This window comes from Gymnoscopelus microlampas (genome assembly GCF_963454915.1).
Source record: "Gymnoscopelus microlampas genome assembly, chromosome: 3".
Taxonomy (NCBI): Eukaryota; Metazoa; Chordata; class Actinopteri; order Myctophiformes; family Myctophidae; genus Gymnoscopelus; species Gymnoscopelus microlampas.
The window spans coordinates 22,741,779-22,767,143 of record NC_139940.1 but is presented as its reverse complement, the minus strand read 5'-3'; the positions used below and the strand labels follow the sequence as shown (position 1 = coordinate 22,767,143).

General features: G+C 41.3%; 1 protein-coding gene across 1 annotated transcript; it reads left to right on the top strand.

Annotated features, from left to right (window-relative positions):
* On the top strand, positions 1-23,697 carry ube2e2 (ubiquitin-conjugating enzyme E2E 2). Its single transcript, XM_084053785.1, has 6 exons — positions 1-157; positions 1,858-2,041; positions 3,262-3,312; positions 16,904-17,036; positions 21,376-21,523; positions 22,882-23,697. Exons 2-6 carry the CDS (start codon positions 1,866-1,868, stop codon positions 22,977-22,979), a joined length of 606 nt encoding a protein of 201 aa, XP_083909911.1. The 5' UTR covers positions 1-157; positions 1,858-1,865; the 3' UTR covers positions 22,980-23,697.
* The last annotated feature ends 1,668 nt before the right edge of the window (positions 23,698-25,365 follow it).

Here is a 25,365-nt window from a genome sequence, read left to right as displayed (position 1 = left end):
GTCCGGGCTGTGCTGCCTCAGTTTTCTGTAATCGCTTTTCCGTCGCTACCTCCAGTTAAATAGCAAGGACACGAGAGCGAGCAGACCGACCGTGTAAGGATATACTTTTCACCTGGGATTATACACACGGAATACCCCGTCGACGGCCAGCTGCCAGGTAATATTAACTCACCAATGTAGCCCGTCTCGCGTTTAGATGCACGTAAAGTAAGTAAAATGTCCCGCTGAAGTGGCGTTTTTCCAGTGAGGAGGAGGAGGAGGAGGAGGAGGAGGGGGGGACGTTCCTCCCTTTGTGCCGAGGTAGGGTCAGTGCACTCCTCCATGCACACAATGTGGACACTTAGAGAAAAACGTTGAGGAATCATCGCACATTTTCGCGAGCCGCTCATCTCGCCCGGGTTGTCGTCGACTAGCTCCTCGATCAGCCCCGTCTGGATGATCACAGCGAAAGGCGTTCTTCTCTCTGCGTATTTTTTCCCCGAGTTTCAAACGGCCGAGGCCTTGTACTCTTTTAAATACCCCGTGGTAGGTCGTACCCACCGCGGCTTCTACTTTTCCCCCCTGTATGTAGCCCCCTAATGATGTTATTATTGCTGTGCTGTGTGTGGACGACGGGCTCCATTTCACAGTCGGAGGGAGGGGGGGGGGGGGGGCGGCGGTGGGGTGTGTGCGTGTTTGTGTGTTGTAGGGGGGGGGGGTCGACCTATTGTGTTTGTCGTCCTTAATGTTGTTGACTTATCCTATTTGATCGATGTCTTTTTTTGATAACGGCCACAATAACAGTACCCCCCCCCCCCCATAACAGTAAATCCCCCCCTCCTCCTCCTCACTTGGCCTTTGATGGATTTCACAGGCTGCAGTCTTCTCTTCACACGTTGATGTCACATCATGATCTCAAACGTTTGCGGCTGTTGTTGGCGAGTCGATGCATGTTTCTGACGAGTGGGTGTACATTTAGGCGTTGATGTCCCTATCATGGATGGAACAACCGACCCCCCCGGGGAAAGGCGAGCCGTTCGTGCCACTTTTAGTTCGCCCGTTTTGATTAACAGCTTCCCTTCTCCTGCCTGGGATATATAGACTGCCCTGATCGGTTTCAGTTATATGTCATACAATATGTTTATTTTAGCGTTCCATGAAGAGTGCTTGACATAATAGGACAGGGGCAACGTGCTCCCCCTCCATCACACAGGGGATACAGTGGTCTGTTCCATGTGTCTCTTCTGATCTGTCACAGATCAAACGGTTACAACTTTGTAATTGCATTTGCTCCCACTCAGCAGGTTATCACTAAACATTTCATCAATTCAATGGGTGCAGTTGTTATCCTACAGGATTTCCAACCCTTCATTCTCGTGATGTATCTTCCCTAGTGTAAAACAAGAAGCATGGACCTTGGGGGAAGAGAAGGCCACAATCTGTTTTTCTTTCTTTGTGTCAATGAGTAATTAAATTGACTTAATCGTGTGGGTCCTAATTAATACCCCACCATCACATTATATAGGCGTAGCTTTAGCCCCTGTCAGATCTTTGTAGGCTGCTATAAATGTCTACCTTGCTTCAGCCCACTCTCAGCACGTCCTGCAACCAGTAGCCTATTCTATTTTAGCCTTCAAGCACGACCAACTGCACATCCATGAAATGAACACCCCTTAACTTGGCTGCCCCAAATGTACAATTTTCTGAGATTAGATTGACTTTATTGTCCTCTGTAATGGCAATTTGCCTTCACTGCAAAATCCTCAGTGTTCATTTGACTCATATAAGTGTACAAATGGACCCAACACTGGGGATTTCACAGTGTTTCCTCTCTCTCTCTCCCAGAGGTGATTTGACATGACACTCTTCCATTTTCAGGGCCCAAGATGTCCAGCGAAGTGCAGAGACCGGACGACAGCCCCAGCACGAGCGGGGGTAGCTCGGACATTGAACAACGCGAAGCGGCGCCACCAGAACAGGAGCGTGAACAAGCACAGCCCAAAAAGAAAGAGACCAAGATCTCAAGTAAAACTGCTGCTAAACTCTCCACCAGTGCCAAGAGGTAAGAGCGTGAGTCTGGTTCAGACACGTGGTATTTAGGCAGGGCATGTTTGTTTGAAGGCCTCTCTCTCTGCCCCCGGGATGTGGGGTGGGTGTGTGTGTGTGTGTGTGGGGGGGGGGGGGGGGGGGGGGGGTTGAAGTTAAATAAAGCCAATAGGGCCCGCTGGCATTGTTACTTTGATCAGTGTTGCTATTCAGTATGCCACTGAACCCACATAAAGAGGGTAATTTATACAGATGTCAGATACTCAAGGTGGTAAAAAAGGTACTCGAAGAGATACTCAAGTGATACTCAAGAGTCAAGATGGCCTGCACAGTGTAGATGGCCTACACTTCTCTGAGTTTATGTTGAATAAAATAATCTTTGCTCATTTATTTGAGCAGATCGAACCATACGCAGTAAAATCCTCAGTTTTAATGTATCCATTTGTAACTCTTGAGAGTTTACAAGTGTACATGAACTCAAGAGTAGATGAACAATAAGGATTTTAGTGCATACACTGCACCACTCCTGTTTCCCCAACCAAGCAGCACCACGTACCCCCCTAGCAGACTTAGCAAGTAATTCTCAGAAAGGCAGGCGATGACAGAAATATGCAACCAGTTGAGCAAGCGTATTTTTATGACAAACGATTGATTTTATGATCTCCCTTTGTGTGTATTGTAGCACTGCAGCCCCCAACACACAGTCTTCAGAATGAAGAAAACTGTAAAGTTTAGAAGCTTTGCTGTTTGAAATGCTGTGTATGTCAATATTACTGAGGATTATTGATGCTCTGCAGATACACCTTAGCAACAGTGTTGGAACAATTGCCCTTCAGTTATCCTTTGGCATCTGCTGTTGAATGTCATTGCAATAATCTTTATGTATGCCACTGTAATCGTATAGTGCAGCTCTAACTTCCATTCAGTTCAGTAGAACTTAATTTATCCCATATGGGACATCAGTGTAAAATATGCAGCATAAAAATACAATTCAATACAAACTTATACATCGATTCTTAGCAGGTATGCTTCCAAACAAGAGTTTGTATTTGTAATTTTGTAATTCATATTACGCTTTTCATATTGGTTACAACTGACAGCTTTATTACTGTGTAATGACATTGTATGATCCATTAATAATTAGGTAGGTAATGTTTACAATGAAAGCCTGAACATTATTTTGAATCAGTTGATCTCTAACAACAAATTAAAACATGAATGTTTTTATTTTTCCAGGATTCAGAAAGAGCTTGCAGAAATAACACTAGACCCACCCCCAAACTGCAGGTAGGTCAATGTTATCTCTCTAGCTAGATCTTTAGATCTCTGTCGCCCAAATGGAGCTTTTATGGTCACACTTCTCTTATTGTCAGACCATGCAAATGTATTTTTTCCTAATGTTGCCAGAATAAACCATCTATGGATGATGGACAAAAGATTGTGCTTTAATGCACATGTCTTTTGTCTCTCTGCTGCCACACTGCCATAATGCTATTCCATGGGTTTTGTTTTGGGATGATAATCTCTGGCAGATTAGTGAAACTCCTGCCTATTCTAGGGCTGTTTATTCCTTTAAAAACACATTAAAACATGGGAGGAAAAGCAGTGGTGTGACTTCAAATGCTGTTTCGATTCTGATGTGGTTCCCCCTCGTTCTTCTGGGGATTTACCACAGACAATGGTTATTGTGTGCCACTGCCACGGCCCTTGGCCCTTTGAGGAAGAGATATATCGCTAGCGAGTGCCAGACCACATGTGTATCATCCACTCCAACATGACTAAAGGCATCCCGTGGGGACACAGCGCAGAAGCCAGCTCCTATTAACTTAAATAACACAAAGTGACATTGTCATTGATTATGCCTTTGTTTATTACAATACTAATTACCCTCCAAATCAGCACTCAGAGACAAATTAAGAAAGAAAATGGAGGCCAAACCTAGATTCAGGATGTTTCACTGCTGAGGAAGACGAGCTCTGTAGGGTGTTGAGATGTTGACAGGCACCTGTTAAAAATGATTAAGGAAAATGACATTGACTCATCTGGTCACTGGTGATATCAAATTACTTAATCTCAGAAAGCCTTGTTGAGGGAACAAATTGACGGGGCTCATCCGAAAGTCTAATGCATGATTTATACTTCGTTGCATGTCTGTGTCGCACACCAAAATGGCAGATCTTGTATATCTGCTATTTTCAGTGCACAACCAATGTGCAACCAAGTATAAATCAGACAGCCAACATTTCTCATTCAAACCTGCAACATACTTTAGGGTTATTATTTTACTGGAGGCTAAATGAGATGTTGTTTTTCTTGACGACTTAGAAAGAATCTATTTTCAAAAGGTATCCATCTAGAAAAATAAATAAAAGATTTCCTTGCTTGAAAGATTTATCTGTAAATCGTTTGAAAGTAAAATAATCGCTAGCAGAAAGAAATGTCATACTTGGCAGGGAACTAGTTGCCTGGGAAACAATTAAGCTTCAGGATTGTTCCTTCTGTGTGTTCCTTCTCTGTGTACACAAATTATAATGTGGTTCCTTTGATTCACCCAAATAGATAAGTGGTCTGTTGAAAGTAATAGCTGAAAACCTCACAAGATGGCACCACCACGCAAGTCAATGGAGGGGGGGGTCGCTCGTTCTTGATAGCAACGATGGAATAAATGTATCAAAAGTCATATTTCTCATGTGAACAATCAGGGCGCAATTTACATATTTGCATAAACAAGTGCGCATGGCGGAGCCAATGTCGTCATTTGTATGCCACACAACACTTGCTTCTGGCCAGGTTGGCCTGAAAGGTTATTCATTTCATTCCCCCAGCACAAATGGAGTCACAGCCTGTTGGCCCCCCTTCAGGAGACAGACAGTGAGTTGCGCGTTAAAGAGATTCACCTCGGTACATTCAACACCCAGAGCTGGGGGCCAACTGATGTATTTCTTTCATCTGTCTCTCTGTGAGAAGCTCAGGCAGGAGAGAATTTCCCAACCTTGTCATTGTGTAGTAAAACCACGCCGTCTCCTCGGTACCATCTACAGTGTTGGTGTTTGTATCACCCATGGAGATGCGAATTGGATTATGTTGTGGTGCACTGCAAAGTAGAGAGTAATGCTTTATGTGGTGTACACAGTAAAATCCTCATCATTAATTTATCCATTTGTAACTCTGAAAATGTATTATTTAACAGTAGAGTTAAATGAAAAGTGAAATAATAGAAAATAATACATCAACAGAGCTTTTAAAAGAGTGTGTAATCAAAATATTGTTTCCCCCCCAGAACATATTATTATATTGCGAAGTAATCATTTTCATAATGATGTTGGGTCCAGAATTAATGTGTTGTTTACCTCTAACTGGACTGCCGCCATTATCCATGTGTGCTTCTGTTTTCATTGGGTAAGGTACTTTTTCCCCCTAAAGAGATTCTTGGAGGCATCCTGCAGTGGATGGCTCCAAGCATCATTACAATGTTGCAAACTACCTTATAGACTTAATGTATTTTAAATGTAATGCATCCCGTTTCTGAAAACATTTTGTTGCTTTCCAAAATAAACTTGGCTCTATAGGACCCTCAATTGGAGAGGTACTTCCAGCTTTTGTCATTTTTAACTGGGCTTTTGGTGTCAACATGAAAAACCTTTCTAAGAATGACATTTTCATCACTGTGAACAAAATTGGTACAGGTTTATGCTATGTCACTGACTCTCCAAAAATGCACAAGAAGTATTTAAATTCCACCCATAGCTTTATCTTACTCACAGTATTGTGACAGCTCGCTCATCACCCTGACATTGTCTGACATGCATTAAAACAATGAGAACATTTTGAAATCCAATTGGATTTGACATGGTAATTATTCTGTCATACACTTCAAATATTTTGTACTCATGTGTTTACATCAGATGCAAATTAAGCAGGATTTGAAAAGAAAAGCACTTCTCTGGACTGAAAATTGTTATTGAGGCAAAATTCTGTGACGGTCTGAACTCTTAAGCCAGTTAGGCCTACACATAATAGGGAACAATACTCAGTTTAAGGATTAATTCGAAAGGGCCTAGGACACTTCAATCAATATTGTTGAAGCACACTTACTGTAATTCTCTTTCAAAGTAAGAAACACTTAGACTTTTACAATTAACAATTTTAACAGTTAAATCTGGAGCCGCTCAAGACAATGAATGGCAGACTTAATTTGTAGATCTGTAGATTGTTTGACTTTTTGTCCTGTTAAACTGGTGGAGTCAGTTCTGAACAAGAATTTAGCCATATCCACCCCCAAAAGTTCTAGCTCTCTGGTTTCTGGCTTTGGCACAGAGCTGTTTGTGTTCACAAGTGTTAATGGTGCCATTCCAGGCTATTTTTAAGATTTCTTTGATGACTTGTTGTTGTTGTTTTTCATGTTAAATTATAACACAGCACACAGACAAATCCAGTCTTTATGAGTCTGTTTTTCGTGCAGATCAATTTTTACATTTCAGAGTTAAGTTTGTAAAAGGAGAAAAAACATGGCTTAGAAAAACTACTAACAAAGCTCACCCCCACCCTAAGCCACAGGATTGGTACACAGATAATCAATAACAACACTAAATAATGGATCCATCGTTCAAAATAGCAGTTACACCACATGGAAAATATAAGAATAGGCATTGCATAGGCTTTTTGAATCTGAGGGAATTAATATGCCCTTATCGTTCCCTCTTACTCTACCCCGTTCTATCATCCTCATCTACTTGTTCTGATAGGCTCTTGTCAAGGGATTTCTACCTATTTCATTTCATTCCAAGCTCTTCTGTATCACATGCATGATCATTTGAGTGCATTACATCTCTTGTTAGTGTACTGGTTGTGTGAAGCCTTGTACCTTCTCACATCCTTACTAGTGACTGCCTGTCATTTAGCACATTGGGATGTCGGAATTCGGACATATTGAGAGAGCTCTCGCTCTCGTAATTCATTCTGGATATGCAGTAAAATCCTCAGTGTGAATTTAACTCTTGAGAGTTAAATTCAAAATGGATTAAATGTATACCAAGGATTTTACTGTGTAGGAGTGTGACATAAATGCCTTTTTATAGGTAAGGAAGGTGAGTGGTGTTCCTCTTAAATAGACTAGATAGAAGATGGCACTGCCGGTGAACAGCACAAATACCCCCTCCCCCCTCTGAATCTAATTGGTATGATGATGCAGTGTCCCAACAATGACCAAAACAGAGCTGTCACTCCCTGATGACATCATGGAGGGAATGTTCTTTTCACAAGATACCCAGCTGGTCATTTCGTCATGTGTTCACTGGCTCCCGTCCCAGACGTGGATATATGTATCTCTATCATTATCAAGTGTCACCAAGAAGCTTCCCTTTGTCAATGAGGTCTCTTGACCTCTAATTGTCTTTTCGCTGATGGGGTAATTTTCATTTCTGTGGCAACTGCATGTTGGCGATGTGCTGTGCTGTGCTCCAATGGGAGTTTGTGCGAGTGACGCACCCAGAACCATTTTTCACAGTGTTGAGTGCCATTAAGCACAGCAGGGAGGGGCATCAATATTCATGAGGGGGGCGGAGACATGAGGGGATAGTGAGTGAGTGCCAGAATGCCTCCTGGACATTCTGCTGTCTTCTACTAGTAACTTATACAGTGGTACGTGAATCAATCTATAGGTCTGGTTCTCTCCATAGGAAGCCTGTCTGAAGTGAATAAATAAAGCACAATGTATTCAGATAACTACATTTGACCTTAGACATCTCAGTGTCTTGTACTATAATATATACACTCATTATGTAATAGAATTTCCTTCAGGAGCAATCTATCTCAAATATATCTATCTAAATATGTATGAATGAGTCATCATACTTTGTCGTTACATTATTGGCCTGTCCCTCACCATTTAATGACTACATTTATATGTGGCAAAAATGTGTTTAGCATTGAATAAAAGTACCACATTGAAATGAGAATTTCAATGTGGTATAGTCTTAAATGCAACGTATAGTAATGCAGTAGCGGTACATAATGACACATGGTGCAATAACAACAGCATGTCTCCTACAGTGAAAAGGGTCTGAAGACATGGTTCTGGTGTTATCTCTGCATCTCCTATTTAGACTCCCAGTCTGTCGTCATTCATGTCTTGTTACAGTACGTTCAGAGTGGGAAAGTATTTGCTCCCAGTGAATGAAGGTAACATATGCTCTGCTCCAGACCTCAAGACATCAGCTCATGTTAATGTGTCCGTAAAGCTTTCCGCCGCAGCCCTTGTTTGACAGCTAATGCCCGTCTTGATTCATGCGTGTCATTGAATTCTCAATGTCCTCATTTGCGCGGTACTTTCTGGCAAACATTTGTCCAGAATGTTATTAATGGGTTTGTGGGGAAACCATGCATGAAGCACCAGCGTTTAGACATTTTGTGGTGGAGTGTTGTTGCCGTTATACAACGGCTTTCACAGCAGCAGTTTAGGTCAGGGAGACTCAGTGACTATAATCTGTAGCTGATGTCAAAGCAAACACAAGAATCCTTGGCAAGTGAACAAATAATACAAAAGTAAACAGTCGCTTTAAGATGCCATTAACACTTGCACAGGGATACTATCTCAAAACATAATGTGTTTCTACTTTGAAGTCGAGTCATAAATAATCAGCCCTGCCAAGTAGCTTTTGAGGTGTCTTTTTATTTAGTGATAGCTTTCAGTGACGAAAGGAATATTCTCATTTCTCAACCTTTTCTGGACTTGAAAATATTGAAAGCATCTGACCACTGAACACGGCAGCCAGAATCCGTGTGTATTTTCAGAGTATGTTTATTTTAATGATCATTTAATCGATTGTGTTCCACCTTGGAGCAATGGAACTAACGTAGCATACTTTAAGTTCTTATTTATTGGTATCACTTTTTAATATTACTATTACTATTATATTATCATTAAAATCTTAGTGTTTTGCCAATTATTTGTGGGCCCACTTGCAATACCCTCGTGGCCCACCAGTGGGCCCCCGACCACAGGTTGAGAACCAGGAGTACTTTACTGAGGTAATTTACACATGGTGTTAAAAAAAGGAATCCATGTCCAATATACCTAGACAAGGAAAAGCTAATGTGGCATCAAGGGGACGCGGTGGAGTATCAAGTACTGGTAGCAGCACTCATTCTGATCAATGACCTTTTGGTTAGGAGTCCATTCCCTTGCGCACGCGGCCAAACGGCTGCCTGGAGTAATGTTGTTGGAGATTTGGTGGAAGCAGCTGAAAAGACCATACACGGTCTCAGTGTTAATTTAACTGAGAGGACTCTCTGAGTTAGAAATGGTCTGGACAAAATAGGATTTTACTGTGTAGTCTTTAATCATAGCTAAATAGTCTGTGACTCTATTGACTCTCGAGGAGCAAATTAATTAAAAAAGTGTGGAAAAAATCACAGTATTACCTCACATTCCAAATAATTAAAAGTGCATTTATTTCCTTTCTTGTGTGCACAGACTAATTTCACTGACATTTAATAATGATTTTTTAAGTCTAGCCTAAAATTAAGGGAACACTATATGATATAAAAGCCATTTGGAAATGCTTAATATAGTCAAACCAAATCTTATTTTAAATGCTGCAGAAAAGTATGGTATTTTGCAACCATGCATTAAAGCCTATGGTTATCCTACAAATCGAAATTTGTTGTAGATTTAGCAGAAGTCTTTCATTCTGACAAAAAAATGGAAATCAATGTCTTTCTCACGTGAAATTCAAGCTGTTCAAGTTTTGCAATTGTGATGATAAATAAGATTTTCAAACGACTATTGTTTAGTAAACGATTAGTAGGGGCAGCATTGTTTAATAGCATAGTTGACTAGCTGTGCACATCCCTATTTTAAACTGCTTTATCTTGTAAGTGGTATTAGCCCAATAGCGTATGTAGTATTGTGTCATGGTTCACGTTACAGTCACATTCAGCCAAGAATATTCACTATGATTTAGCTGTTGTCAATATTGTGTTGCCTGGTTTGAGGTCATGAAGTCCTCATTGTTGGGACTGAAACATCTTGTGGTGCTTGTTGTGTCACCCTCCACTCCAGGTACACACCGCTGATCTGTGGGTTAAGTGATATTTCTATGAGTCATGATGATGTGCCGTTGATGCATGCAAAGCTTGTGTATTATGGTAATGATAGAGGCTCTACATTATTCATTTGTAGCCGGAGGCAAACGTTTGCACTGCATAAGAAGCTCTCTGCAGGCAGCACCTTGGACACAGAGAGGGAAAATTGCTTACCCCAACAAAATGTGTGTACCTCAGGACCGTCTCCCTGAATTAGAATGGAGGGCTAGGGGATAATAAACGGAGCCAGGATTTTATTTACAGCATTGTAAAACATGAGCTGCTGCCACAGTGAGGGAAAAGAAAAACTTCCTGAAAGAAAGGACAGATTTTTAAAGCGCTGCCTCAATGTATACCTCCTTAGCGCAATACCAACGGCTGTTTAGGTTGATTGAACCCAGCATGTGAAATTGCCTTCTCGGGGGTAAAATTGTGTTATTTCCTTGGATGTGAAACTCTGCACACATAGGCTACATGTGTTCAGCCTTCTCCCTTGAAAAACAGGCTTGTTGCGGAATTAACCATCCGGTCAGTAATTGCAGTATTCATCGTGCAGATGAACAGTAAAAGGCTTGATTAAACACAAACCATGTCATTTGAGACAATAAAGATGAGAAACTGGAGGAAGATGGTGTCACCTCGGCCGTTGAGCTACATGGGGGTCTGGGCTTTTTCACGGTCAGGGGGAAAGAAGATTGCTTCATTAAAGCCCCTGTTCTGATAGCCTCAGCAGCCAGGCTGATAGAATGGAAGATCTTAACTAAATGAGTATGCCATTAGGGGGGAAAAGTGCCTGGGGGAGACTGAACCGGAATGGCGAATAATACACCTAATAGCTTTATTTTGTGCACGACGGTATTCACAAGCTGAAAAACATACTGATTTACATTCAATTACGGGTTTACTTTTCCATGGTTATTTATTGTCTTCTGACATCGGGTGTTGACACTGACTGCTTTTCACTGATAGTACTGCCATGCTAAGCAACTGCCCTCTCGCTTGCTGGCGCGCTTTGAAGTGGGGCAGGTTTTGTGCTGGGTGATGTTGCTATAGTGCTGGTACCATGCACACTCATGGGTTGGGTGTTTATTTTTTTTAAATATATATATGTATATACATTTATCTTGCATTTTGTGGTCTGTAAGTATCTCACTTTATTGTAGGCTATTTACAAAAATCAACACAATTGTGTAAAGAGAAAAGGTCTAAATTCTAAAGTTAAAATTGTATTGCCCCTTCAAAGTGTTTGTGGTAATTAAATTGGAACAATTTAATTTGTCAGCTATTGACATTTCATTGACCATACATGTGCAGTATCTAGATATGAAGAACATTTTCCCTGTATTCCCTGCATTCCTTCCTTCATTGTCTGCATCTCTCGTCATCATACTGACAAAAACATTATTTGAATGTCCTTTGCATACATTTAATTGTAATAGAATTTTTGTATTTGTACACTGACTAACTAGCTTTGCAGAACATCTTGCCAGTTTTAACACCCCAGTAATAGAGGCTGTTCTGACCAAATACCATGATTCAATTTAATACTACTCATTAATTTTCAAATTTGCACTTGTTAATGTGAGCAACTCTCTTCCAAGGCCTGAAATAAGAGGACACTATAATCTTTGATATTATGCGAATGTACAGTACAACTTGGATATGCTTCAGTGATTCAGTCCTTCCTTAATTTGTAATCCAGGACTTTAAGCTTATTCCACTGTTGGATTAGTTGTGCCTTGCTTTAGATATGAGCGCCATCTCAAATACAATATTTTACTTTTCTCCTTTTGAACAATATTTTACCTGTTTGGAACTTTGGACAGTTGGTCAGTTTATGTCAGATTAGACATGGTTGCACAAATTCAACTGGATAATCTAAAGGTATATTTGTTACATGTGTAGTCCTGTTTCCAATATTTAAAATGTGTCCGTCTGTCCCTGTAATATGCGACAATGGTGTGAAGGTGTCCCAAGTCTCTCTTCTTATCAGCTCAGAGAGTGAGTGACATCGCCTGATCATCTGACTGCATCTCCTCTCCTCATCAATTTAATCACAACCTGATGTCTTGAGTGGGGGGGGGGGGGGGGGGATTAGCCCACAGACAATAAATGCAAGATTTGCGACTTGACATAGATTAGTCCAGCTCTCATACCATAAGATAAAGGTTATCATATGTCGGCATAATCTGTACATTGCCCCGTGTCTGGGGATGAGGTAATGTAGATGATTGAATAGGGCAGAGAGCACCCTAGTCTTGCACGCTGCTCTGTACCATAGGATGGAAAGGTCATTCAATATATATGGAAATTAGTACAGCTTTCCTTGCTTATGGATCATGTCTTGTTACTTGGATAGTGTTCATAATGTGCCGAAATTGAGGTGAGAGCCGAGGTATGAATGAGGAAGTAGGCCTGTAGTACATTCTTTTCCATGAAGAAACCCTTTTCTAAAGGGCCCTTGCATCAGCTGCCTCAGTGGCTTCCTGCGTTTCCAAAGCACCCAATCTCTTGTTTTTGTGTGTGCATTGATAAGGCTGTGTTTGTCCAAGTGAAGCATATAACAAGATCAATGCAAGATGCAATTACTTGCTCTCTCGCATGCACTGTAATACACATCCTCTCTTACTGTTTAAAATGTGACTTGACTACCGTACTTGTGTTCTGCTTTTGATGGCTGTCTTTTGCACAGTTAGAATTGTTGATTCTATTAAAAAAGAAATGATGAAGTGCAAACAGGGGAGATTGACACTTAAACGACTACCCTTGCAGTAAAAGCGTGAAAACGGTGTGAATCGGTGGTGAGACGTTTTATTTGGGTGTATCATTGCAGAGGCAGCACTCCAGCCAGCTGTCGAAGCGAGTTCCCACATGATTGTAATCTCGGAGGACAGGGCTGTGGCAGATTCTCACGGACACCCGCACTCTAATGTATCCCAGACTCAAGAAACAAATGACCCAGATACTCACTGAATCAAGGAATTCTGCCGACATCTATTGCAGGACGCAGATGTAGCCTCACTCTCATATGTAGCACTCTCACTCACTCGCACAGAGGGTGTAGGCTAATTGTGGGCTGCAACAGACACAGAACTTGTGAGCCGTGATGTATCATGTTTAATGTCATATATTTGTCCGGCACATCTGTCTGTGCTGAAGAAAAGTGTTTTTCCAAAGTCAGACAAAGGAAAGCGCTTCTGTTTTTTGTTTTGTTTTAGAGGTTACACCATCAGGCTAATTGAGGCTGCACAATTTTAGGTCTGGTGTCAGATTATTGGGCGGGGTTTGCTCTTCTCTCTCCTTGAGCAACTTGTCATTAGGGATGTAACAGTATACTGTTTTACCGTATACTGTGCTATCAAACAACCATGGTTCTGAACCATAAGCCTTTACCTGTGCCCACAATATAAATTAACCCTTTAGATTTTATGTAATGGTAGTGCATGACTTTCAGTTAATAAAGAATTATTCTTCTTCAAAGCAATCTTTTTTTTTTCTTTTGATGGACCATAGTGGGATCTCAGATATCCTGTTGATGAGGTCATGTTGATGATCAGTCTTGCCCAAATATAGAGGGATGGACAAACAGACAGGCCATAGGCACCACGCTGTAAAAAGCTTGGTGCATTGAACACACAACAGGGTCTAATAGTGGCGTGGTTTACCTGTGCAGTCAGTCCTTGAAGGCCAGCCTGGAGCCGTGTGGAGCTCATACTTCTCAAATTTTCAAGCAAAAACTCCACATTTGGGCAGAATTTGTGGGGCACATACATATGCTGTTCTAGAGAATCTAGACGGATGATCCCTTCAGTGCCACACTGTAAAAATTAGACCTGTCATTGTAAAGCTGACACTGGCTAAATTGTGATGTATTAAAGAAATATCTTGCACAACTATGAATTGCACAGATTCAGTTGCAGAACTTCATCTTCTATAGATCTATTGCCAGGGTCAAGGTATCATAAACATTATGGTTAACTGCCGCTATTAGCCGCACATTAATGTAGGCCTGTGAATGGGCTCACATGTAAAGACTTGCTGATGCTACGATTCAGCTCAAGTCTTTATCTGGCTGCCCTCTGCATGCCAGCTGGAGCTTGTTGCAGTGACCACACCACCACTTACCTCTCTCTCCCACATTAATGGCCGAGTAAGAGACGCTCAGAGCCTGAATGAGGCAGCTCTCAGGGACAGACGCCACAAAGCACCACATGCAACCCCTGAGCTGGTGGGGGGCGGAGGTCTCCAAGCAACGGCCAGTGGTGGCATGCACATTCAGCTATTGACTTAGCCTTTACGCGGGGGCTCTTGTGCGGCTGTCAGCGCACAGCAGTATCGTGGCTGAGCGGAGGCTCTGCCACGCCGGCTCGTCTCTTATCTTCGCGTCTTATCTCGGCTACGAGCTCAAAGCCTCAAAGGGGGTGAAGCGTCTGCTTCCATTTGGAGGTGCTTTGAAAAGGAAACCTAGTCTCTTTATATACCTCAGAGAGGGAGAAATTTAAATCATACGACGGTAATGGGAATATTACCGTGAGGCGTGTGGAGCACACAAATGCGTGCCAAGTGTCACGGATGGAACATCGCCTTGAGCGTAGATCAGGTGAAAGGAAGCTGTCTGTCTGATTTCACCAACTGAGAAGGTATTATGTTATACAAATCTCAGTTGTCATCTTCTCTCCTCTGCATACCACATGATAACATTTTTGGGATGCAACAGTTAATCAGTCAATTTAATTGATTGTAGTGAGCTTGTAGATCTGCTATTTTCACTATTTTTGCACGACGCTATTGTGAGACAAAGTATAAAATAATGCTTAACTGGTAATCGATTTGTTGATGGATACAAATCTAATTTATATAAAAAACACTTCTCGATTATTTGATTAATAAAAAACTAATCGATAGAATAATCACTAAGAAAATAATCGATAGTTGCAGCACTGTCAAATATCCACGTGTACACACAAACTGCACTCAATCAACGGAGCTTAATGATTGATTGCACCCCGATTAGACCCATGCTGTTATGAGGTTACTGCCCAGATGTGTCATTGGTGCTCTGACGATAGACCCTGTGAGTACCGAAACGTTTGCCTCTGCTTTGTTCAGCCCTGGATCTTCTAATGAGGTTTTTATTTGCAATCCAGACTTGTGGTCTGATCTCTATATTTCTGTGTGCAATCACCTCCCTGCTCCATTACACACAAACTGAAACGCCATCTCAACATTCATTTGGCTCATTACAGGAACAAATGGCCAAAATGTGCCCCTTCCAATACTTCCAATTTGTATTACACAGTGTGTGTAATAAGAATTTTATTCAACCCAAAGAAAAATAATCCAACAGATTTCCTTTGTCCCTGGAACAACACAAGTCCAGATTTGTGGCTCCCTTATCAACACCAAATGTAGTCTTAACCAATTCCCCAGAGAAGACGTGATCATAATTAACTAATTAAAGAAGGCTTAGGAGAGGGGCAATACGAACGGGCAGCAAAGGAGATTAGCGGGAATTTGCATGTGTTGACACTGAAGGAGGAAGGTGGTGTCTAATGTCTAAATTCTATTTGTCCATTGTCAAGGACGCAGAGAGCCAAATGCTTGTTTCATGCTTTGCTATTTCATATCATTATTACGAAAGTACTGTAGAAAAACAATCTGTTTATGTTTGGGCCTTTAACTGTCTTTGCAAGCACTGTGAGAAATACTTTTCTAATTACATCTTTATAACTAGTCCTCACACATGCTCTTGAATATCAGCAGGTCAGAATTAAAGATCATGTCTGGTAATTACACCAAATCGGTGGGATTGTTCATTGTCCCAGGCTTTGTGATCTGGACATTGTCCCAGTTCTCCTTCTGGCGCTGCTCCAGCACAGGGTCTTACCACAAACAACTGTGGGGGAGGGATATCTTAATATGGAAATGCATTAATTACCAGAACCGCACAACAGATGCGACCTTCAGCCTTATTCAACATAACTACTCATCTTGTAAAAGAGAAAAATCACTTTGCAGTGGATGCCCTATAAATGTCCTTTTTTCTAAAAACTGCTTTTTAATTGGAGTTCCCAAAAATACTCTATGTTTAGTGTTCACTGATTTATTGAATGTTTTGTAGGGTTTTGTCTTTAACCATTTGAACGCTGGGGAGGAACATTTGACAAAAATAGCAGATCTACAAGCTCACAATGAGTCACATCGAATAGAGTTCAACTCTGTTTGACTAAGTATAGAGGGTCTAAGTGGTTAGTTTTTTGTTTCATTAATGTGTTAGGAATGCCTCAACAGCACATAATTGTATCTAAAGTCAATTTTCCTGCTTAAGAAAAAAATATTTTCATTTAATTTCACTGATTTATTGAATGTTTTGTAGGGTTTTGTCTTTAACCACTTGAACGCTGGGAGGAACATTTGAAAAAAATAGCAGATCGACAAGCTCACAACGAGTCAGATCGAATAGAGTTCAACTCCGCTTGACTAAGTATAGAGGGTCTAAGTGGTTAATGTTTTTGTTTCATTAATGTGTTAGGAATGCCTCAACAGCACATAATTGTATCTAAAGTCAATTTTCCTGCTTAAGAAAAAACTAATACTGGGCCAAAATCTCCATGGCTTCATCATCATTCGCAAATCTCCCTTCATTAGCTTGTCAGGCGACGGCATTTAGCTCCTCAACAGCTCTTCCATTTAAAGCTCTTGTCCGCCCGCTGGCAGTTTGAACAGCAGGCTATCTATTCCATTGCACTTCAATGATTAACATATTAACGCATCTTCTGTTTCAATTTTCCAGCGCTGGCCCCAAAGGAGACAACATCTATGAGTGGAGGTCGACCATTCTGGGACCGCCGGGCTCTGTCTACGAGGGAGGCGTCTTCTTCCTGGACATTGCCTTCACACCTGACTACCCTTTCAAACCACCCAAGGTCAGCAGCCAGTAGACACAGCTGTCTTACAGCTTGTTTAGAATTGTTCAGCCACTGCGATTTGAAGTGGTTTCAGGCTCAGCTTTAAGGGATTCTTAGGTTTTTGTTTTATTACGCGTTGTCCTTTAAAGTGGTTGTCATTATCTCAAACACAGAATGAGTTGAGGGGCAATCTCCCTTTGTCCCACTGTGCACCAGATTTACCCTTTCACTGCTGCGTGTGTGTGTGTGTGTGTGTGTGTGTGTGTGTGTGTGTGTGTGTGTGTGTATGTGTGTCTCTCTCTCTGCGTCTCATGCTCTGTGACTCTCCATACTCCCTGTTTCTTGCTCTTTGAGCTGTGTAACCGGCAGCTTGGTGTTTGACAGCAGACTCAAACAAATCCACAGGCTCCGGCCTGGCTCTCTGTAGCCAGAGGGCTTGAGTGTTTCCGCACCCCCCCCCCCCCTCCCACTGTGATCCGCAGCCCCCATCTCTCTAACCCCTTTCCTCACCGCCGTCCTTTTTTCACCCGTAGCTGCCATACACTGTCTCACACAATGGAAATGCTCCAATGGATCCTCGCTCTGAATGCGCTCTTTGGAACTTGGGGATTTTCTGGGTCCAGGGATGGCCCCCCCACACACCCTCCACACACAAACACACTTTTTTCAGGAACAGAACGGAGCCCTCCCGAATTGACGAGCTGGGTGGATGAGTTTCAGCTGCATGGGGGGAGGGGCTTTGAGCCGGGTGAGCACCGTTTGCTGGGGGGATTATTTATAAAGGCCTGTCCTGTGTGATTTTGGGAATGGCAAGGCTCATTAGAAGTTTCCTGTGGAAGGTCGGGGTCAGGCAGGCCAGATGTTGGTGATTGAAGTAGGACGAAGGGGGGTGTCAGGTGTCACGACCAAACAGATGTTAAGCGCATGTCCAAGCTGAGGCAGCTCCAAACAGTTCTGTTGTGTTTGTTGATGGGGTTGGACACACATCTAGTCGAAATGCATTGAGGTAAAGGTAGGTCACTGTTGCAGTCTTTTACTAAACGAGAGGTACACATGCACAAACATATTCAGCAATCACACAGAAATATTGATCCATGCATGCCATGACCAAACCCAATGTATTATTCAGACATGATCATTTTTGAGTTTTTGACTTCGGACAACAGCCATGTGTGCACTCATATTTAAAATAAACATACTTCAGGCAACATAATGTTTCTCAAGGCACATTAAAGCCTGCTCTTAAATATACAAAATCAAATATACATACATATAAGTCTTTTTTCATTACTTGGCTAATGTAATTACATTGTTATTGTAATGTTGCTGTATAAACATTTTGACCCAGTCTCCCACAACCCACAGTTTGTACGCCACATGGTTAGATAGGTGATGGAGAGCTTGCTGGTGCAGTGTTCCTCTCATTCATTTACTCTGGGTGGTTATTAATTACTGTCCCGGGAGTTATATATCAAAACAAGGGTCACGGTTATTGTTTTTATAGGCCTTCAATATACACCACGCTGCCCTCTGTTGGCTGGTCTAATGACATGAAATAGAAGATGTTCCAATGAGAACTAGATTAGATGGGCCATTTATAAAGGAGGGTATACATTTCTGCATGTTCGCAAGTTTCAGGTGAACAGTGCCCTGAGCATCATATAAGTCCCACAACAATTCAGTTAGTCTAGTCAGGAAGTCATTTTTCAAATACTACTCACTGGCTGTAATAAAATAAAGCAATCTTATGTAAACAGTACATGTCTGGCTAGATGCATCGCAATGTTTACTAGATTGTGTTAAAGAGGCCTTTGTGGAGCAATAGCACATTTTGCTGTCAGTGAGGCTGATTTGTCAGACTTTTCATGTTTGTTCTATCCACAGTGATTTATTTACCAGCACTGGGGAGGATTTGATGTGCCAGTGACTGGTGCATTCCAGAATTCACTATCCATTTTATCAATGCATAGAAATGGTGATTAAAAGGGAAGGCTTGTTTACCTGACATTATAGACAACACTAGGTACAGACAAAATTTTATAGGCATTTGGCTGATGGACGGCAATTGTCCATACTGTGCTGAAGAAGCATGCTCTTTCAAATACTCCTTATTCAGTTTGTAAATTGCAGTGCAAATGAATGCACCCTTGTTACCCTACAAGAATAGCTGAAGCTTGACCTTTGTTCTGCATAAAAATTTCACATTTGGTCAGGGGAAGTGAGAGAGAGTGACCCTCTCCTATCCCTCAACAACTATTGTGGAGCATGTCATTTAGCATGGCACATAACCCTCTAATGCTGCAGTGGCCAAATTTAGAGAACTATGGTCATACCATGCGGCTCCCAGGTGTGCTTTAACCACTGGGTCTTTTTGCAGATTATGTTGAGGCTCCGTGGAGGTATTTGTTTGTGTGTGTATTCCACCCAAGTTTCTCAGCTCAACACACTCGCTTTGAATGCTTGGCTTAATTTGAAATTCAGAAATCTCCACAAATAATGCAAGGGTTTTTCAACAGGAAGGCTTGCCAGTTGCTTACTCACTGCAATAACAGGAAACTGGGGGAATAGGAGATATGTGGGGGAAAGTGAAGGGATTGTCCGTTATGCAATAAGATTTCATCAGATTTCCTAAAGACCCTAATCCACCCTCCAAGTTTAGGTGCGTAGATTTACGTTGGCTTGTTTTATACAGGGCTTTATTCTTAATGAAACTTCCTGAAATGGAGTTCAGATATATTTGTTTTATATCGGAGTTCAAATTAGTTAATAGGAAAAAAACTACCTCTCAAAGCCAGAGTCCAGAGAGCCATGGCATTCATGTGTGTATTTATGCAGAGGTGGGTAGTAATTAATTATATTTACTCACACTCAGTTACATTTAAGTAAGTAACGCTTTTGAATAAATGTGTAAGAGTAATTTGAACCCGTACCTTTTACTTAAGAATACTGTATTTGTGAAGGAAAACATATTACTTTCACTCCTTTATAGCGTAAAGAAAAAACATTCTAAGGATTTAGCCACATTGCAGAGACTAAAGCCATTTTATTTCTATTGGACATTTCAGTTACGTTATTGTCATTTGTTTCCAAACGCATTATGCATGTAAAAGTCAAATAGGCCTTAGTACAAATTATGGGAACTATGTTATTACTGAATTGTGGAATAACACCCATTAACTGTTTTTTCACCATATCTTGAGTTATGATTTTCTTGGGTGGGGTTGAAATCTGACCTGATTATGCACCACAGTCTACTGTAACCATGCATACGCCAATCATAACTACAGTGCTGTCATCAAACCATTTTTTAAGCTCCACACCTCATAATACCTCTGTATAACAGGATATTTGTTTTCATCCTAGTTAGCCAAGCTTAGTTTTAGCTAAATGTTATTCACACTTTAGTCACGCAGCAAAATAGCTGATCTTCAAGCTTCAATGCATCACATTTGAGTTTGCAGATCAGCTATTTTCACCACAAGACACCATCATATGACAAAACTTAAATAAGGCATCTGTCTATGTTGTGGCAAATGCACACAACCCTACCACTCATCAACTCAAGAGAGGGGGTGTTCAGAACAAATAGACATAACAATACAGTATTCCAACATAAATCACCAAATGAACACCATGACACAACACTACACATAAAGTCCCACAACATAATCCACCACACATTCCCATATTGACAAACATCACAATAAAGTGTACGCAATTGCGTCTTGGGAAATCGACATGGAGAGCTTCAGCGAACACGCCCCCTGTGTTCAGACCAGACAGAGCAGAGAGAATAATTTTCGTTTTGTCGTGACATTTTTTTAAAACATTAATTTGGCTAGTTGGTTAATAACATGTTACTTTGTGGTGTGACAATTTGGGTATGGGGGGCTTTCAGGTAGGAATTGCTTGGTGTGGGGGTTTGATTGGTAGTAATTTAGGGGGTGAATATTCACTCTTGACAGGTTTCAGTATACCCCTTATTATTTTTGTTGTAGTGTTTAACTTTAAAGTCCTTTATTGTGAAATAAAACTCTGGTTGTGTCTCAGCCAATCGCAGTCTCAGCTGACCGTCCCGTCTCCGGGTTATGGGCTCAAAATGCATCTACACTGTCTTGTGTTGCCACTCATGCGCTGCAAGACAAAGAGAGAGAGTTTTTTTTAGCATCTATTGTTATATCTCCATTATGACCACGGATAAGGTCTAAAAGTGTGAAAAAACATTTTTCATTTCAGCTCTTCTTTAAGTTGATGTTCAATAGTTGTCAGTTTGTCAACAAGAGAAATCTCCACACATTTGATGCACTCTGCAAATTAAGTTATTCTGTTTTTGATTCTGAACTGTGTACCTTGCCAGGTAACGTTTCGTACGAGGATCTACCACTGCAACATCAACAGCCAGGGGGTGATCTGTCTAGACATCTTGAAGGACAACTGGAGCCCCGCCCTCACCATCTCCAAGGTGTTGTTGTCCATCTGTTCCCTGCTCACAGACTGTAACCCAGGTAAAATGACAATGTTCATATTTTCAGATTTCTTTTAAATGAATTGTTATGTTGAGTAAATCTGGGCAAGGGTCATGTCGAGGATTTCAGTTGACACAAACAACCAAAACATTTTATTTATTCTTATGTGATTCTTATGTGATGAATTCCAATCAAAAAGATTGAGGGGTGCCCGCTGGCCTAGCGGTCCAGGCGCATACCACATACGCTGGTAATCCAGCTTGACAACGTGTTGCAGGTTCGACTCCCGATCTCGACGACCTTTGCTGTGTGTCTTCTCCATCTCTCTCCACATTTCCTATCCCTATCAATAAAGGCATAAAAAGCCCCCAAAAATATATATTAAAAAATATATATACCGTTATGGAAATTGGCATTTCATTGTGGTAGATTTTGAGAGATCTTCCGCAGGGTTTCCACTACTCCCCTGCCTCTAGCATGTGATTCTTCTATATGACCCCCCTCAGAACCGTCTGTGACTTTAAGATTGATAATAATAATCATAGTTAACACTCCAATTTTGTAGTGGAAATTTAATTAGGTTGATGTTCTTATCAAAACTACTGTCCTTGAGGCCTTTAAAGGTGGCTGCTTCTTCTGGGGGTCAAACCCCCTTCCAGGCTGTAACTTGTCACAGCCACGCTGCTCCTAATCAAGATAAATCAAAATTGCTCTTTTGAATTTGAGGGCTAGTTTATTTCATCCCTATTTTGGGGAAATCATTATAGGAGATAATTTAAAAAATCTTAAAATAAAGTATAACCTTAAAAGAACAATGATGAAACTAGCAGTATGTATGTATGTATGCACGGTTCAGGAGTTCCTTCCAATACAACAAAAAGATCACCAGTACCCACCAGATCACCAGTATTTTTTTGTATTTTTAGTATTAAGTCTTTTTTTAGGTTCCGTTATTGTGTTTGGCCTGTGCAGCGGCACACAGCCACGTTTTGGACGGAGCCTTTTTCAGCGTAATTACGTTGAAGAAGGCTCTGGCCGAAACGTGACGGTGTGCTGCTGCCAGCATTTTATTCAAACATCTGAGTTTTTCCTCACAGTAAAAAAAGGTGCTAATGGTGTCTGGCCTTTTAATAAACCTTTCAGCGTTCTTATTTGCAGTGATATTGTGTGATAATCCTGAAATACCTTGCTTTGTTATCTGAAGTGGATTACATTTTTTCCCCAAGCGGTGGAGTACAGAAGACAGTGTACACTCAATGTTTGTGGCTGCACAGCTGTGATAAGCAGCAGGTTCATGGTTCAAGCCAGGCCAAGGTGCTGAACCCTAAAGTGCCTGCCAGTGATCGTTGGTTACATATACAATGACTTACACATTCTTTCTTTCTCTGTTGTTGCAGCTGACCCTCTGGTGGGAAGCATCGCTACACAATATCTGACCAACAGAACGGAACATGACAGAATAGCCAAGCAATGGACAAAGAGATATGCCACATAGACTCCCTGTCACTCAGCCGTTCCCTTCCTTTACCACCCAAGTCCCTCCTCATTTTACCTCTCTCTACCTCTCTCCCCCTTAGTCTGTCAAAGCACATTCACTAAGTGCAACAGTATACCTGTCCCTCTACTGTCCCCTCTCCCTTGTCCCTCCTAACCTTTTTATTTACCTTTTCTGTGTAAAGAACTGTCCTTTGTTCCTTGTTGACTTGAAAGCTTCTTTTTTATACAAAGAGTAGATTGGGATTTTTATTTTCCAATATCTGAATGTTGGAAGTATTGTATTGAGAAAAAAAAAATATTATAATTATCATACGCATTGTCCTTCAGCTATACAATATGTAATCTCGTTTTCTTAGTGGCACCTGGAACAAACATGCAGAATATATGCTTTTACTTTTTTTTTTCTTCTAGTGTGTGTTCTTTTCTTTTGATTTTGTATTTTTGTCATCAGTATATTATCTGCATGAAATAGGAGGAAGATTTGCATCAATGGAAATTTCATGCTTTTCAACTCCCTCTGGTTTTGTTTGTACTGTACGTATTTTTTCAAAGGCTTTTGAGGCAGACCACAAAAATATAGGTCTGCCTGTGAAAGAGGCAGGACTTGTATATTTACTGGCTACCCGCCACCTCTGCAATTGCAGAGTGGTTTGTTGTGCACTTGTATTACTGAAGCACCCAATAAAACACACTGTGGTTGGCTTGTGAGAATGCTCTCCTCTGTGTCCGAGTTTCTTGTGCCATTATGACCACCATAGAATGTAGACCGGACCATTATGGCCAATTCAATGATGATCAACTTTAATCTGCTTAAATCACCATTATCATCACATGAACAGTCCCATTAAACATAGCTCAGTTTAGGCTATTAAAATGGCGGTTTTAAGATATGATGAATGATATAAATAATACTGTCTACAAACCTTCCACGGTAGCTGTATCTATTATTACAGCAAGATTTGCTGTTATTGGATTATTGATTGTATGCCTATTATGTTGTATTGAATTATGAGGTTGGTGATGATGATGTTGGTCGCTGCTTGCTTCTCAAAGTGGAGTTCGGGGACACCCCCACCTTGAGGGGGTTCCAGGTGGTCCCCAGAAAAAATGTATCAATATATCATCAAAATCAGTTTAACCACAACCATATTTCATACTTTGGCTGCTATTCAAAAATAGCCGATCTACAAGTTCACAATGCGACACATTGTGAACTTGTAGGTCTGCTATTTTTGAAAAGAGAGAAAAATGTGAACAATTAAGAAAAATGTTTAAGAACACAATTCTCTTATGGGGGTCCCTTCTTCCCTGGCAGAAACTCTTTTATAAACGTTTGAGAACCACTGCCAGGGGTCTGGGGCTGGCTTGTGGTAGACATTTTTGTCAACAATTTCTTTTTGCCATTGACATGTAAATGAGCGGAATAATATTACCAGAAACACATAAAGAGCTTGCCCTGAATGACCATAACAGGTCTGTATGTGTCTCTGAGAGTGTACAAAATGGAACTAAATGTACACCATTTGTATGAGTTATGGGGGTCCTTGGAAATAAAACGTTTGAGAACCACTGTCCTAGTCAAGTGGACTCCTAATGTGCCATAGTGTCATAGTAAATCAGTGTCATACATATTCTGAAGAAAGCCTGGAGACTGACATTGAGTAAATGGGTCTTTTATGATCAAAATAACAGCATTATGATGTTAATGTAAAAACAAAATCAATAATGTGCCACGGACAAGGACAAGACTTGCCATGGACACATTTGTCCCTGTGTGGACATTGATGACCCCTGACCACTGCTATAGGTATTAGGTCAGGGGTCTTCAACAGGGGGTCCGGGACCCCTAGGGGGTCCTCAGAGTTACTACAGGGGGTCCGCCAAATGTTTGTGTCATATTGTTTTTTGGTTTTTTTACCTTAACCACTTAAAACCCTAGCATCCTTTTTTCTGAGGCGAAGAACTTTAGTCAAAAATAGCAGATCTACAAGCTCACAACGCCTTCCAGCGCGAGGCGTTGTGAGCTTGTAGATCGGCTATTTTTGGCAAAGAGGTATAGGTGTAGAGGGGGAAAGAGCGGACCAAGTGAACAAAAAAAGTTTTAATCTAAAACACAATTTTATAAAATATAGAGGGGGTTCCTCCCTGCTTCATCTCTCATCTATACAATATGTAGTGGGGGTCCCTGCTGCATCTCTCTCTCTCAGCTAGGGGGTCCCTGCTTCATGTCTCTCTCAGCTAGGGAGTCCTTGGCCTGAAAACGTTGAAGACCCCTGGGTAAGGTGGATTCACTTTTTCATCTCGATTCGATCGACGGTCTTGTCAGCCTCCATCGCATCGCTGCTGCATCCACGATACTTCCGTTCCGCAGAACCAGCCAGCAG

Coding starts and splice junctions, on each gene's coding strand:
- ube2e2 (XM_084053785.1), top strand. CDS start 1,866: ATGTCCAGCGAAGTGCAGAGACCGGACGACAGCCCCAGCACGAGCGGG. Junction 17,037..21,375: donor ACCCTTTCAAACCACCCAAG/GTCAGCAGCCAG, acceptor GTACCTTGCCAG/GTAACGTTTCGTACGAGGAT. Junction 21,524..22,881: donor GCTCACAGACTGTAACCCAG/GTAAAATGACAA, acceptor CTGTTGTTGCAG/CTGACCCTCTGGTGGGAAGC.